General features: G+C 38.3%; 2 protein-coding genes across 3 annotated transcripts in view; both read left to right on the plus strand.

The window, feature by feature from the left end:
* The first annotated feature begins 293 nt into the window (after positions 1-293).
* LOC146457692 (uncharacterized) lies at positions 294-10,275 on the plus strand. 2 transcript variants are annotated; one of them, XM_085091654.1, is made up of 7 exons: positions 294-855; positions 2,798-2,850; positions 4,278-4,431; positions 5,817-6,000; positions 6,771-6,925; positions 7,572-7,771; positions 8,389-10,275. In XM_085091654.1, exons 1-7 carry the CDS (start codon positions 796-798, stop codon positions 10,127-10,129), a joined length of 2,547 nt encoding a protein of 848 aa, XP_084947780.1. In that variant the 5' UTR covers positions 294-795; the 3' UTR covers positions 10,130-10,275. The 2 variants fall into 2 exon arrangements, with proteins under 2 accessions (XP_084947780.1, XP_084947781.1); XM_085091655.1 differs by lacking the exon at positions 294-855 and adding an exon at positions 1,932-2,698.
* A 5,724-nt stretch (positions 10,276-15,999) lies between these two features.
* Positions 16,000-16,185, plus strand: part of LOC146457693 (MICAL-like protein 2) — a 6,061-nt gene continuing 5,875 nt past the window's right edge. The window contains exon 1 of the mRNA XM_085091719.1: positions 16,000-16,185. This exon is cut by the window's right edge and continues 240 nt beyond it. The gene's annotated coding sequence lies outside the window, so the exon portion shown is untranslated.

Genomic DNA, 16,185 nt, shown 5'->3' on the forward strand with positions numbered 1-16,185 from the left:
GCTTTCCTTGAGTTTGCGCCGTATTCTTTAGATGCCGGCCAAAAAATTTTTTTCTTTTTGCACAAAATTTGAACTCATCACTTATGCGAGCGTTTTACAAAATTTATTATAAAGCCCTTAACTTAATGAAAATTTAAACGTTTCTAAAAAGTACCTAAATTTGCTTTTCTCGACTAAAGTTTAAAAAAATTGTGTCATATTCTTTGGACGCCAGCCAGCCAAAAGTTCTTGCGAACTTTTCGCAAAATTTAAATGCCACGAATATAAGGGAATTATTATATAGTATCGAACGTTGTAAACAAATTTTTCCGCATTTCAATTTTGTCCACCTGTCTGATGTAAACTGAACATTTCAGTGCTCGAGAAAAGACGCTCACCAAATTAGCGGTCTATATTATTTATAACCTGTCAAGTAGTTCTTTACTCTTATCATCCCTTGAAAACCGAACAAAGCGTTTTCGCTTCGCTCGCCATTAACGCCATTAGTGCTCCTCTCTTATTATTAATTATTCACGTCTTCTGGTGTTGAATTTTTACCTTTTCTCCAGTTTCATTTGTCGCACGGCCATGCCATGCTTCAACCTGCTATTTTCTCACTCTTTTCTCCTTCTTTCTTATTTCCTTACTCGCTACATCAGCTCTATTTCTCCGGTCGGCTCCCTGACAAGATGTGGGGGTGATATGTCTATTATCTTCCGATATGTCAGTTGACAACTATGACAAGCGATGTTACCGATGTTATCACTGTTGTGGTGCACTGAAGTATAGTTGCCAGTGAAGAATTGAGGCCGCGGTATGTCGAAGTGGAAGCAAATTTCCGCTCTTGTTCGTAAAAAGAATCTTGTAACCTCCTCGGTAAGTATTACGCAACATTTTCCATCTTAAATGGTGAAACATGCGCACATCACTCATTTACTTCTGTCTTCAAGTTCATTGATACTCTTTACTTTTTGTATTTTGTCTCTACTTTCTCGTTTCTACATTTGTTTAGTTTTTTCTCTATTGATTTCTTTTCCTCCTTTCAACTTCTTAGCTTTTTCTCCCTGTCCTTTTTCGTTTCATTATTCTTGATTCACTTCATTCTTCATTTTTATTATTAATTTAGTATTGTTCTTCTTTCGCTCTTTTTATTCTCTATTGGCCACATTTTTATCTCCCATATTCCTTTGTTTTCTTCCTTTCGTTTTTTCGTTCGTATTTTTTTCTATCCTTCTTTCTTTCCATCATTTTTCTTTCATTAACCGTTCGCTCGTCACACTTTTTCATTTACTACTCATTCATTCGTTCTCCCGATCGATTTATTTATTTATTTTGCCACGCCACAAATACAATGTAAACAAAAAAAAATAGATTCCTTTTGTTCCCTGTATATTTCCTTTCAAGTTCTAGTTCGTTCAAGTTTTTTTCATCGGCTCTATTCATTTTCCTCTCTTTGTTGTATTTTATCATGTTATGAACATCTTGTATCAAACGACCCAGGATGTTTTTAAGCAGGAAAAATAAAATTGACATTAGATTTCCATAACAAACACAACTGATTGCTACCCAGTCAATCCACATATTTTTGGGCTGGAATTAAAAGCTTTATACTTCTCTCCTTGTTTTTTTAATTCTCCAAATATAGCAAAACTTCAACCCGCGAAATTTCACCGACCAATCCTCCGAAAATAAGCATTGGGAAAATTTAATTGTTTTCGTTCGGAATTAAAAATGGTGGCCAGACAGCGTAAATATGAGAATGGACTTATTGATTCTCCTTTGTGTCAAGGATAATAGCTCTTAGTTCATCAATAAAATCTCTGTTTTTTTTTCTTTCTTCACTTAATACATCAAAGCAATTTCTTTGCTTCTCACAAGGCAAGGTTTTTTTTGTTGTCAGAAAAGAAATTAATTCATTAAATTGATGAATTCTCTGGCCCTGAGAAAAGCAAACCCTGAGGCATCTGTGTGGGAAATATAAGCTCTTCATTCTAAAAACACTCACAAACAAAACCATTGAACGTCTCAGCACTTTTTCCCAAAATAATTGCAACGATATGTTGAGTTATAATAAGAGATATTCGATGCAATATACAGTTGGTTTCCTGAAAAAACTTCACCATTATTGGAAAATCGAGAATATCGGAACATTTTTGTCCATTAAAGCTCTCTCAATTAAAGTGTGGCATAATATTGGCTTAAAAGAAGAAGGTTTTAAGAATTTGTTATTACTTCACGCGATGTAGGGATAAGGAACAATGCCAGTTTATACTCCGTTTTCAAAGAAAACGAGATTTTATATTGACATCTCCAACCGTGCGAATGTTAGCAGTTTTGAGTACTGTGTATTCTGTTTAGTGACAATGAGCTATTCTTCTGCCCGGAAATTCAGATGTCATTATTTCCATATTAAGTAGGCTCCATGATATTCATTCAAATTTTGGTCTGCGTCTCGTCGACAATCCGAAGCGATGTCTTGAACCCCAGGCTAAATCTCGCGTTTCTTTGGAGAAACTTACCGCTGCCATTACCTTTTTTTAGGATGCTTAGATTTCTGCACCGTGCTGTTAAAGTCCGTCGATTATTTATTGAAATTATCTAATACTTGAGGAGGAACCGGCATCAATTCGACATTTAACATTGTTTGTAACTTATCATTCTGGATCAAACAACCAAGCTTGAAGACAACGTATCAACGTAGACTTCTGATATGTTTATGGTATAGCCCTTAGTATAGGTCCGATATCTCTTATTTGACTGGGAAATACGTTGATGTACGAAAAATATCCTAATAGATTTCGTCTATTTATTCTATTAGCAGCCAACAAGCTACACTTTTACTCCAAACAAAGAAGAAGTAATTGAGTCACGGTAAGTACAGCATGGCGTTTGGATTTTTCCTTTGAAATAACAGGTGAAAGAAATTAAAATACATGAAAAAAGCTATTCCAATATTTTTTCTTTTTACCCAAGAAGCGAACTCGTAGTGTCAGGGTATTAAAGAAAACATTTAAAAATTCAACAAATGCAAATCCAAAACAACGTTCACGATGCCGGAGATCAAAATCTGATTTCATTTAGCAGGCTTACGAAATTTGTTTTTAAATCGTTATGTTTTTACAACAACATTCTCGTGTCCGAGAAAGGCTTTATACTTAAAAAAAGACACCAAGATTACTTGCTAGCTAGCTTTTGTGCATTTTATACTCCATACGAATATTTACTGTAGGGACACTGAAAATTACAGATTACAAATGTCTGATCCATTGATTCATAACCATAACTACGTCAAGTTTTAAGTTTTATAGGCAATTGTATGTTTTTCGACTTCATAAAGATGAAGTTTTTTTACTTGTATCTTTAAGCAAAGATCATGGTTGTTTGCCATGTATAATGACACAGAATATTGTTATTAAAAAAAAAAGCCGTATAGCAGAATGCAATATTTTGAGCCCTGGGGCGATGAAGAGAAGTAATGGATTTAAAACGCTTGAAAAATGAATGAAAAATTAAGATTCGTGATTCTCAGCTGCAAAAATCGACAATATTCTGGAGAAATAAGTCTTGGAAAAGTATAGAGTACTCGATATGTCCTCTGTCATATTCAAAATTAAACAGCAGTTTAATTTATCAATAACTGTAACAAATATTAGACAGTAAATAGCATATTAATTTTTCAAGTCATAATGTAAAGATTGCCGAACACAAACATCCAAATGGTGTCCCGTTGAGAATACACAAGACCTGATTGTTTATCTCGTAGGTCAGGCTATTCACTAATAAAGCGGTTTTCTAGTGACAAAAACGATGCCATGCATGTAACACAATGCATGCCGCATGGATTTCATTTCGTCCCAATAAACCAATCTTGTTCGTGGTGGGCCTGTTGCATCATGTAACCCAGACTCAACCTCGTCACCAGGCTCTTCGCGTAGTTCAAAAAGGCGATACGGAGAGGACCCTGGAACACCCTGCAATTTACTCCACGAATTTACTCCACTTGATTTTTGTCTTCGGTACATTTTTCCGGTATCAAATATGATTGTGTCAAATGTTTCACTTGACTCCGAGTCAAGTCCTCCTCGCATCGTAGGCCACGATTTGCAACGTTCAGGTTCTCCTCTGATCTGCCATTTTGAATATCGCGAAGACCCTAGCCTAGTATGGGAAACAATATGAGAAAGTTACGAAAAAATCGCTTTGAATGTTTTGAGTGTGTCACTCAATTAATTGCTGTCGTTAAAACTACTTAGAAGCCATTGCTGAATTGTGTGACAATAATCCTTTTTTCCCGCCAGATTTCGGTTGCGTTACAGTAACACTTGCAACAGCTACTATAGAGATTGGTTTGACGCCATAGATCCATCCGCACAGGGGGTCATCACGGGATGGGACAAGGCTCTCTACTCCGTGGACTCCGTGCGCCGACACATCAACGAGGACATAGGACAGGTAATCATGGAGACTTGCGAATCCTATTGACTGTGTCACGCAATACGGTTAGGTCACGCTATAGCTAGACGCTAGGTTACATAAGGCACAAGTTACGCAAGGTCATTGTATCGTTTACAGTATTTATGGTTTCTCTCGCTTGAATTACGAACTCCACGTTTTTAGAAGAACTTACCAACAAAAACGGACACATTAAAGCAAACTTTTATGAAATGCTTGAGTTACGCCAGAAGCTCAGATTAAATTATTCATACACGCCACAGAAAACGTTCCTAGCAATGCGCAGTTGCTGCCCCACATAAATTTGCTTCCGCGACAGTCGGCTGTTTACTTCCTTCAGGAGCAAATCGAGATTCAGATTTGGAAAAAATTCTGAATTTAAATTTCCCAAATACTTAAATAGAAAGAGGACAACGTAATGCGTAGACCTACTACTCTATGGCGTTTATACTGACGTGTCCTTACCTATTTCGGCTTTTGTTTTTCCGAGTGAACTAAAAGATGGGAAGCAGGGATGGAACCATGGTGAGAGTACTCGCCTTTCACCAATGTGGCTCGGGTTCGTTTCCCGGACTCGGCGTCATACAGTATGTGGGTTGAGTTTGTTGTTGGTTCTCGTCCTTGCTCCGAGAGGTTTTCTCCGGGTACTCCGGTTTTTCCCTCTCCTCAAGCACCAACAATTCCAAATTCCAATTCGATCTGGAGAGTTTCCCCATACGGTAAAGTGTATTTGATCATCTCGTCATGGAATTATGCTCTGTACAAATTTACAAATTTAAGGAAATAAGAGACGCCTGCGCACAGGCTACTACTCTACAACTCCCGCTCCTTCAGTGATACTGCTAATTTTTCTGTACAAAACTGTTCATGTCGGTTACTAACACAAAGGCTTTTACGATACAAGGACAACCGCAACAAAATAAAAGCACCGGGTTGTATAGTTAGTCAGCAATAAATTGACGGAAAATGGGATAAAACAGAAAGCAAGGCTGATTTCACGGGTTAGAGAAATATATTGTAGGATCCAGTCAGTTTCTATGGTGCAGCCTCCAGAAGCAGCCTGTTCCAGGCCTTCAGAGAGTGGAAAAAGACGCAAAGAAAATTGGGATGCGAACGAATTTTAAAAGTAGGGGACTAAAGTGAGAAGGCGAGAAAATCCCTCTCCCCAGTCTCTTCTCGTTTTTTCCCGTTCCTCGTCTTTATCATTGGGATGCATCGCAATTTACTTCCCGTCATTCCCCATCATGTGAACACCTTGAACAGGCTAACCCGGAAGAAGAAAGGCTTGCCTTCCGAAAAAATTGGATTCAAACAATAGATTTTCCTAGCCGTGAAACCAGCCTTGTTTTTTGTCGCATTACAGCTTTAAGCTTTTCTCCATGTAGGTGTACCTAGAGAGGGTGCCCGGCTCCAGCGCGGGTTGTATCAAATGGCGCATGGATTTCGGTTGCTGTGGTCTGTTGGTGGATGAAGTCACCATGCGGTTGTCATGCGTGGAAGACTATGGAGGGGAGATCATGATTGCACTGATGGGAAGCTCAGGACAAAAACGGGTGCGGTACGCTGCAGGTGAGACACACTGAAGATGAAACGTCTGGCCTGCGTAGCTGGTGGTTTTGTAGGGGTTTGGTGGCCTGCAGCAGAGCCGCGAAAAGAATGGGGACAAGGGAGGGAAAACCCTCGTCCTCACTCATCTTACGGCTTCAACACTCATTTTTACGGCTCTGCCGCAGGCCACCAAACTCCAACAAAACCGCCAGCTACACAGGCTATGAAAAATCCAGATCTGTATTTCGGGCAGATGACCAATGAAAGCAATTTTATCGGGATGATTGGCATTCACATGCTATTTGTTATCTGCTCTTTCTATTTTTTAAGCTTTTCAGAAAAAAAAAAAAACAAAGGTCCTTATTACAAAATAAATCATAATTTTTTTTTCATTAATGTAATCGTTTGTAAGGTCACGGTCACAGTTTTGTCTTATATGCATTACCATCTATTTCAATAGGTTACAAATAAATTGGTGTTGTTGTCTTTTAGTTAACACTGACCCAATCTTGATTTGACTTTTCCACTGCTTGCCGATAGGTACTCGTTTGTCCGTGTTTGACCTCAGTTACCAGGTGTTTCCGCGCACGACACTAGTTGCGTTTTTTCCTGCGCTTGACACTGATGAATATTTAACAACAAAGTTGTCACCACCATAGACACCAGTTTTTTTTTTTTTTGCTTTGCACAGAATAAACTTTACTTTCCTGCTCTACACACTGCCATGGTGCTTTGTTTCTGATTCCACTTGAATGACTTTTAATTAAATGTTATCAATTTACTCAATCCAGGCAGTGACTATGTGACGTACACGGAGTTGGAGAACTCACCAGAGTTGACATTAACTGTTCATTTCGTTGGAGAATCAGACCAGGTCACTCGGCTGTTTCCACAGAGCATCTTAAGAGGCATGGAATATCCGCTGGACATACAAGTGATTCTCAAGGTCAGTGCATGTTATCACGTGACTGCAAACCAAAAAGACATAGTTTGACGTTAACGTGATATTAAAGGGGCAATAACACAGGCAGACTTGAAGAAAAAATCCAAATTCTTCCAACAGGAGTGGAACCTATGGCCTTCTGATTACTAGTTCGTGGACCCATTGTAATAAAAACAATAAAATATGTGTACAGTTGACTATAATAACAAAAGAAACAAATACTCTCTACAGCATGATACAGGGTGAGCAAGGCTACGGCAACTGTTACATTTCAAACATATAACACGACGAGGGCTATCGCGAGATAAGTCCAGAAATGCACGCTAATGGATACATGAACTGTATGATAGACATCACAAGGTGTCCCCTTACCTTAAAAAATACAAATAATTCTGCCAAACATGAAGTAATGTGAAAATGACAAAAAGGTCTGTCTTATATAAAGTACCCAAATTCAGGCTTAGGTGCGTTTCTGAACATAAGTGGCTATCGCAGTCGAAATGTTCCAAAAACTCTAAAATAATATTGTAACATAACAAATTTAAATAACCTCTAGCTGTCCATGTTCAAATAAAGCTCGTTCTATACTCTAGTAGTTTTTTCTGTATTATTTCTGGTAAGACTTCTTGTGTTTCTTTCTTCCCTTTAGCCTCCCCTTCAGTCATTAGGCCGTCCCAGAATCCTTGTGGGGCTTATGTACAGCAGTTCACAAGAGATTGAAGTGGATTCCCGACATTACAAGCAAAACACGAGTCAGAAGGCAGGACAAGGATTTCTACACATTCACCTGTACAGAGGACGAGACGTACCACAAGGGAAACAGGGCTCACCGGAAACCTTCTCAAAGTGGTCAGTAGGCTAATCAAACGCGAAGGGTGTTGGTTGGAAGTTATTTTCTTTTCGTAGCTAAGATTGAGAGGATGGTAGATCAATCGACGTTTTTAGTCGACATACTTGAAGCATTCCCGTTTGTTTTGCAAAAAAATGACACAACTCGTGCGAGCTTCGTACGCTATCACTGTTACTGTTTGTCACCTATTGGGGCGATAGAAGTAAAGAAGCCGATAAAACAAGTCTGAAAACAAGCCACAAGGAATACAGCCATCTTCACATCATATTTTAATCCACCAAACGGGAAAACTAACACCTTTACCCATTATAATAATAATAATAATAATAATAATAATAATAATAATAATAATAATTTTATACTTCTATTGCGCAGATTAACAAATAATTTGATCAAATGCGCATTACAATATGAATAAATCTGAAATCGGAGGTGCATCAGAGGTGTTCGTCTCAGTCTCGGGTATGGAGCAGTCGTAAGTGCACAGACCAAACAAGTGAGCCAAGTACTTGAACTTCGGTTACTGAAAGGCAAGGGAGGGGTGAGTGGGGCATTATTCAATGATCCAGTTATTAATAAAAAGATTTAAACCTTTTTACTTATTTTTCTTCCCCAGTTATCTTTTACCGGATACCAAGAAAACAACCAAATGCAGAACAAAACCGCGCAAAGGAAAAGATCCATTTTGGAATGAACAGTTTCTAATCGTCAACATCAATTATCACGAAATCAAAAGGCGGGCACTAGAGATATGCATAGCCGACAGCAACACGTCCGTCGGAAAGAAGGCGAAGTTCATCGGAGGTGTTCGTCTCAGTCTCGGGTATAAAGCAGTCGTAAGTGCACAGACCAAACAAGTGAGCCAAGTACTTCGGTTACTGAAAGGCAAGGGAGGGGTGAGTGGGGCAATGACACGCGGTAAGGATAAAACAGTGGAGGGGAGAGATGCCCAGAGGAAAGTGTCTTTCAGTGAAAATGACACTGTGATAGCAACAGGGAACTCCAGCAGCCTAAAATGGAAGCAAGGGAGCACGCACAGGAATGAAGACGGAGATGAGAAGGTAGCAACCTCAGACACGCGTGAAAATAAAACCACAACAAATGGAGACAAGACAGGTGGAAAACAGTTCACTGTAAACAACACAAATGAAGCGAGAGAAGGTACAGATGATGTAACGAGAACGAATATCACTTCGAATGAACCACAAAGTGCCTCCTCTGTGTCGGTCACAACAGACGGGGACTCAGTCCCAGATCCCAGTGTGGAACTAGAGAGAAATCTGGGTACAAGCCTAAAGAGGTGTCATGATGAAAAGGAAACAGCTGTGCCAGAAAACGGGGAGACACAAATATCAAGTTGTGAAACGGTCCAAATCACAGAAAGGATCTCTGAGTTTAGCTATGATTCAGGATCGACTGAAGAGGAGAACTGCAAGGAAGATTTAGTACAACAACGATTCTTTGAGCCTCACCTTGGTGCCGAGGATAATGAAGTTAACGAACCCGGATACCTTTCAAGCCAAGGCAATGAAGCCGAACAAAGTAAATTGATTTCCTTTAATAAAGATAATAATTTTCAAGAAGTAGAAGACGTCTTATCGATTACAAAGGACTGCCGGCAAGGATCAGTTGACATAAACGATTGCACAGAATCCGATGATAGGTCACTCTCTGGGATTCCTGAAAACGGAGCAGAGAAAGAGGTGAATGGTTTGAAAACTGAACAACTGACAAACGGTGATATCACAAACAAAGAGATTGACTTAAATGACTCAAGGAAAAGTAAAGATATCAAGAAAGCTGAAAAGGGGGACGGAAATTTACCGAATTTATCCGAGCATTCCCGACCGGAAAACGAGCAACGAACACAACAGCAAAAAGGCGGCGAGTCTGTTATCAAAACAGAGTTTTCAAGCAGAGAGAAAACTATAACAGAAGATCATCCGTTGAACACCACTGCCAAAGAGAAGCTTAAGCCAAATGAATCTCTTGACGAGAAGAAGTTTAAAAATGCCTCTGCTTCACAGAATCAAGAAACAAACAAAGATGGTTTAGAAAGCAAGAGTGTTGCCGCGCATGCAAAGGCGAGGAAATCATCTACTGATTCAAATGAAATGAAGCGAAGTCCTTCCTTTACTCTCAGAGACTTGGGAAAGAAACTAAACTTGCGTCGAAGGAATAGTTCAAGTGAAGGAGAAGCCAAGGGATCAGAAACGGGCTTGGAGACCGGTGCAAACAAGATGATGTTGGATGCTGAGGGGCTTGAAATAACGCAGTGGAATCTTATGGTGGATCGGCCAAAACAATGGCATTACTGTTGGCACATATTAAGATCAGAAATGCCCCTCTTACATTAGATACCAAAACGCTTATTATAAATTATTACTATTATTACGGCTGTTAAACTGATACAGCCACCTAAACAAGGAATCTCTATGTGGAAAATAAGGTTTGTGAGAATATTGGTCATGCAATACCCCTCTTCATTCAATGTTGTTAGTCAGTTATTTAACAATTATTCGCCGAAGGCGAAGTAAATATTGGTGAATATTCCCCGAGACGAAGTCGAGGGGAATATTCACCAATATTTACTGAGACTGAGGCGAATAATTGTTTTAGTATAATTACTCAGGTGATTATCAGAGAAAAACAAGTACCGTCCGAAAAATGTCGATTTAAGTTTGTTTGTTTCAAATCGTCACGCGTCAATGAACAGAGACGCGCAGTCTGCCGATCACATGCTCAATCGAAATCACATGCGCAATCGATAAACTGCACACGACCTCAAGCAGAATGTCAGTGTTCTTTAACTGCCGCTTCATTGAGACGAAGCACTGACTTCTGTGAATGAATGTTGGGTTTCTCCGACCCGTTTACAAAAATAGATGGAGATGAACCAGGCTGTTTGGTGTAAAACTCGAGCCGGGATCACAAATGTTAGCGATAGCATTTTATTGCACAATTTTCTTGTTGATATGATGGCTTTGCCGGTTAACGGACGTTTATGAATTGCCCTCGGAGATAAGCTGCTTCAGGTAGGAATTAAGTCATTTGTTGGCTTCACTAAACAAGTACACGGTTGTCGCAGATGAAAATATTTTGTTGTGAGGCGGTGACTTTAGATGGTGGTCGAGAGCCGCTCGAACTGACAACAAACTAGTTTTCAGATTATAAAAACTGTTTTCTTTTCTCGTCACTGAAACGTAAAACTTACAGACATTTATTCATCTTGTTTACTTCCATGCTTTCAAATTCTGTCTTAAACTCGTTTTGTTTGTGAAATCATTCTGTTAATAAAGAAAATCTTGCTCGAATTTAACTTAATTTGTTGTCTTCATTTTAAGTCGTCGAGATCGACAACATGCAATTTACAAGGGTTTTTTTTATAACAATTAGCAACATTTTCATCTCTTGCCTTCGAAAAGTATCACCTCGGACTTAGCTGCATCTTTAGTGCCATTCGAAATTGCATTTTCTTTCATCCTATTAACTTCTTTTTCAGAAATGTTAACAAATAGCTAAGCGGCCATTTTGAAAGTTAGTGCTCCCGCTATAATCACCTCGCGCGAGGTCATTATAGCAGGATATGACGCAATCCTCGACCAATCAGATCAACAGAATCTCTATAATCACCTGAGTAATTATACTAACAGTTGATAATGCAGCTGTCTTTAACAACTTAAGATTCAGGAGTCATGTATGATACCAGACTGTTGATATTTTCATGTATATGTAAGGTTTCGATCACAGAAATATCATTTAGTATCCTGTATAAATATGCTTATATAAGTATTAGCATTTGTATTAGTATTAGTATTAGTATTAGTATTAGTATTAGTATTAGTATTAGTATTAGTATTAGTATTTTATTATTGTTGTTATAACATTGTTATTGTTGCTGTTATTACTATTATTATTATTATTATTATTATTATTATTATAATTATTGTTATTATTTATCATCATCATTATTATTATTATTGTTATTATTATTATTATTATTAATTAATTATTAGTGTTAACTCAAGTGAAACTATTTTTTTTTTGCGCATGACTGACAGCGGAGAAGGCTCTGGGGCCGAGAATGATTCATTTCAAGGGTCAAAGTCAAAACGGTCCTCGTTTAGAAAGATGTCCGGCCGCCAGCGATGCAAGTTAGTCAGCAGAGGTTCGAACTTTCTTGTGATAGGTTTCTGGCTTTGTTTTTGATCACAGACAACTTTTTATTAGTTGTGATTTGTAGTTGCAAAATGATTCTTGCCAGTGAGCAGCAGGGCCCAAAGATTTATCAGGTGGATATCTGTTCGGATGGACGGCCTCACTCCTCAGAATTTTGGAGTTAGTTGTTTAGAACATAAACACCGTAAGGAGATTCCAGAGCTGACGGTTTAAGCGTTAGCCCTTCGCTCTGACCAAGGGCTAACCATCGAAGGTCAGCACCCAAATCTCTGTATGGTGGCCAATTTACCTTTAGTTATCAACTCTGTTGATAAACCAAACATTCGTTTACACTCCCGACCGACGCAGCACTGCAGTTTCTTTAGAAACTAAACCCATATCCACTAGAAAAGGTGAAGTTTTGTTCGGCAAAGTGACAAATAACATTTTTTTGTAAAGCTGGAAAACTAATTCCTGTCTTTTTCAAAAGAGCAAAAATGCCTTAAAATCGCGAAAAAAAAAAGATCAGCTAACTTTTCTCGTAAAGCCAACAACAGCTAGTACATTCAGGTAATAAGATTCCTTAAAACTTTCCGCAACTTAAATTTTTCAATTAAAGGATCTGAACAGATCAAACTGAATTAGCTTAGAGAAATGATCTGTGAACACAGAAGACAACATGTTAAGTATTTTGGTTTTAAAATGTTTTCGTGGGTGCCCCTGGAAGAGGGTTAATATATTATCTGATTGTCGTTATATTGTTTGTTTATTATTCACCTATATATGGCAATTATTTGTTGCTTGTGTATGGAGCAGCAATGGTAGGGTTGAGCTTATCTGTGGCTCCTTGCTCTGACAGGCCAACTTTTCAAATCAAATTCTATATATAACTGAGGGGCCCGGGTTCATTTCTCAGACGTTAGACTAATAGGCGCGTCACCCTTATTTTTATTTTTTATCGGCTTATTTCTTTTTTTATATATTTAAATAATCTTAAATTATCGTGTAGACAGCAATGTCATGTTGTATAATAGTTTTAAACCGCGGAAGTGTATTGGTCAAGGCCACGGACAATCTCCTTTGGCATCCGAAAGGCTCGATAGACTGTTTTAATGAAAGTAATAGTGCTAAAAATAGGCCCGTATCGCTGAGACCAGACGGGATTGTCACAACTATTGCAATTGGTTCTCTTATGTAATGGTCTGTTAATAAAAGATGAAGTAGACTCAACAAGACTCGCGGATAGGAAAGAATTAAGAGCTCTAGGCTGATCGCGACTAAAACAACACACGTGAACTAAGAGGAACATACGAGTAACATACGGATACATACGAGTACATACGAGTGACATACGAGTAACATACGGATGCATACGAGTAGATACGAGGAACATACGAGTAACATACGGATACATACAAGTAACATACGAGTAACATACGGATGCATACGAGTACATACGAGGAACATACGAGTAAAATACGGATACATACGAGTGACATACGGATGCATACTAGTACATACGAGTGACATACGAGTAACATACGGATGCATACGAATACACACGAGTAACATACGAGTAATATACGGATGCATACGAGTACATACGAGTAACAAACGAGTAACATACGGATGTATACGAGTGACATACTAGTAACAAACGGATCAAGGAGTACATATCTGTGTATCCGTATGTTACTCGTATGTACCCGTGTGGTGTTGTAGTCACGATCGCTCTAGGCTATGTTGGAACCGATCTATGAGAAATCACGTTACCCTGATAACTCGTGCGAAACAGATTTTTGTTCAAGAAAGTGCAAGAATCAGTCAAGACAATCAGAGGAAAATTATTATACAAAAATATCTACGGCAAACAGACTTTGTTCCGAAAGAGGACGGGATTGAGTTATAACATGCGCTCGAGAAGGCCAGGGTCTAAAGTTGTAATTATTTACAGAAATATTGTATTCTATTTCTAGTTCAAAAATGAAACTTATCTTAAAAACTGAAATATATGTGCTATAAATAGAAAATAAATAAAAATAAATAATTGTTGGTTTAAATGGATTTAAACTTTTTCTGAGGATGTAAGCATATAACCCAAATTTGCGGTTGGAAATTTTCGAGTCAAATGGAAAGGCTCTTCTTCATCTGGGTGAAGGACCATTCAATCATTCAATCATTTATTATAACATTAACGAAAAGAGCCTCGTTTTCATTTCCAATCTTGCAATCTCACTGGTAGATCCAAAAACTTAAATGATGATGCAATGATAGCGCAAGAAGACATCAAAATGGAAATGGGGATTTTCTCCAATTGGAACCATGGAGAGCAATAAAACTTCTTCTTCTTCTTCGTTTCTGTACCAACCGGTTGGAAAGGGAAACGTCGGTGTACAGCCGAAGGTCGTCCATTTTTTCCGGAAAATTCCGTTCGATCCACGCGCGATCTATTTACATTTCAACCGATTGAACAGAGAATTGTGGCCTGGGTTCTACCTCTGCGTGGTGACGTCACCGATAAACAATAGCCGCCCATCCCAGTCTTCCCACGGACAACAAGATAAGAGAGAACCACTATGCACTGGGGACATTTACACCTGCAGTTTACAAGTTAGGGTTTTAGTTTTACATGCCCACACAAGTTACAAATGTAAACCTTTTTTGAATTAATATTGGCTCCTGGAATGCCATTTCATCACCGTGAATCTATTTGGGTTTTTTACATGGTACATGCTTGGAAACTTAACGTACCAATGCAACTTATCAAACATTTAATTAATTTTTACGCCTTTCGGTGTATCACCGCTGCCTTCCTTTGTCTGATCATTCCACTGTTGCCTCAATATGTTGGGTGGAAAGTTTGGAAAACCAGAAACAAAGACGCATAAGCAGCAAAGTAATGAAAAACGTTTTTTTCTACATGTAATGGTTGTGATGTGAATACGTCTAATGGTAATTGTCCCAACAAACTCATATCAAAGCCACACCCTACTCAAATGCCAAACATTGTCAAATTTAATTTAACAGCCTGAAAATAAAGCCTTATGTGCGGGCGCGTTGTCGTACGAAAAGCTTTAATGCATTTTGTTTAAGCGGCGAAATTTAATATCACGAGGCATTCTAATTCTCTTTTGACAATCAGAGGATCTAATGGTCCGCCGCAATGACTGACTGAAAACAGCATTAGATTATCACCTGCTTTTTCTCGATCCGTTTACCGTCGGCCGCAAGACCCAGATTACTGAGATTATGCCTCCCAGCCGTAGCTAAATTACCCAATTCAGTTTTAGCATAAAGCATCAAGGAAGCTTTTTACTATATTGCCCAAAAATTGATCATCTATAATTTTTTATCAACTGTCACTTCCAAATATAGTTGAGATACAGCGCCTCCTGGTTTCAAACTCCTTCTTTCAAATTTTTTTAAACTTTTCTTTTTTTTTTTTTACTCCAACTAACCAAACCGAAGTTTTGAAACCGCAATCAAGGTAAACGGAGAAAAAACAATAATTTCTTTGGAATCTGAATCACATTGACCAAGTGTCAGTCATCGCTTACAATATGTTTTACATGTGAAAAGTGGTCACATTGGAGAGAAATTCATTTCATTGTTTCCTTTCATTAAAACACATGAATTTTTCGTCACTTTCTAATCCTATCGCTTTATGTCGGCATCTTTTTTGAAACGGTAAGATCGCTCATCGAAACTGTAATTATTTTCCCTGTCGTCAGTTCAGTCCTGACCAAAATTGCTTTTACATGTAATCCGAGCCGCAGATGTTTTGCTTCGTAGGTCGTCGAAAATTGATGTCAAAATGTCTCAAAACTAGATGCACAGAGAGTAATCTATAATAAAATGCTACTAACCACAACAGGCAATCTGTTGTACGTGACAACTTTAAAAGTAATTCTCAAACATAAGCTTCATTTCACATGTCCTCGATTTATCAAGAAAATCAACATTTTTATCTCTGCGATTTTGAATTTATTCTCATGTTGTTGAATGATATCTTTATATCTCCGACCTTTCTCTGCAATTTTTTTTTTTTTACGTCTGTTTATTTCGCTTTCATTTATAACAGCATCAGCGCCTTGCATTAATGTTTTTATTATTCCCGGTCACGGGGATTTCGGAAGTTATTTATTACGCGCTTTTATTTTGACAAGTTCATTTGCAATCGACGCGAGATGATCAGACGCGAAATTGAAAATGAAAGTTTGAGCTGAAAAGGCTGAAATTTCAGCTAGATTCAAAG

The sequence above is a fragment of the Pavona decussata genome, unplaced genomic scaffold, assembly GCF_977016875.1.
Source record: "Pavona decussata unplaced genomic scaffold, jaPavDecu1.1 SCAFFOLD_238, whole genome shotgun sequence".
NCBI classification, from domain to species: domain Eukaryota; kingdom Metazoa; phylum Cnidaria; class Anthozoa; order Scleractinia; family Agariciidae; genus Pavona; species Pavona decussata.

Bases quoted from the DNA above. Each gene is read 5' to 3' on its own strand.
- LOC146457692 (XM_085091654.1), top strand. From the start codon at position 796: ATGTCGAAGTGGAAGCAAATTTCCGCTCTTGTTCGTAAAAAGAATCTT. The intron at 2,851-4,277 runs GTAAGTACAGCA...TTTTCCCGCCAG, and splicing joins GAAGAAGTAATTGAGTCACG to ATTTCGGTTGCGTTACAGTA. The intron at 6,001-6,770 runs GTGAGACACACT...TACTCAATCCAG, and splicing joins ACGGGTGCGGTACGCTGCAG to GCAGTGACTATGTGACGTAC.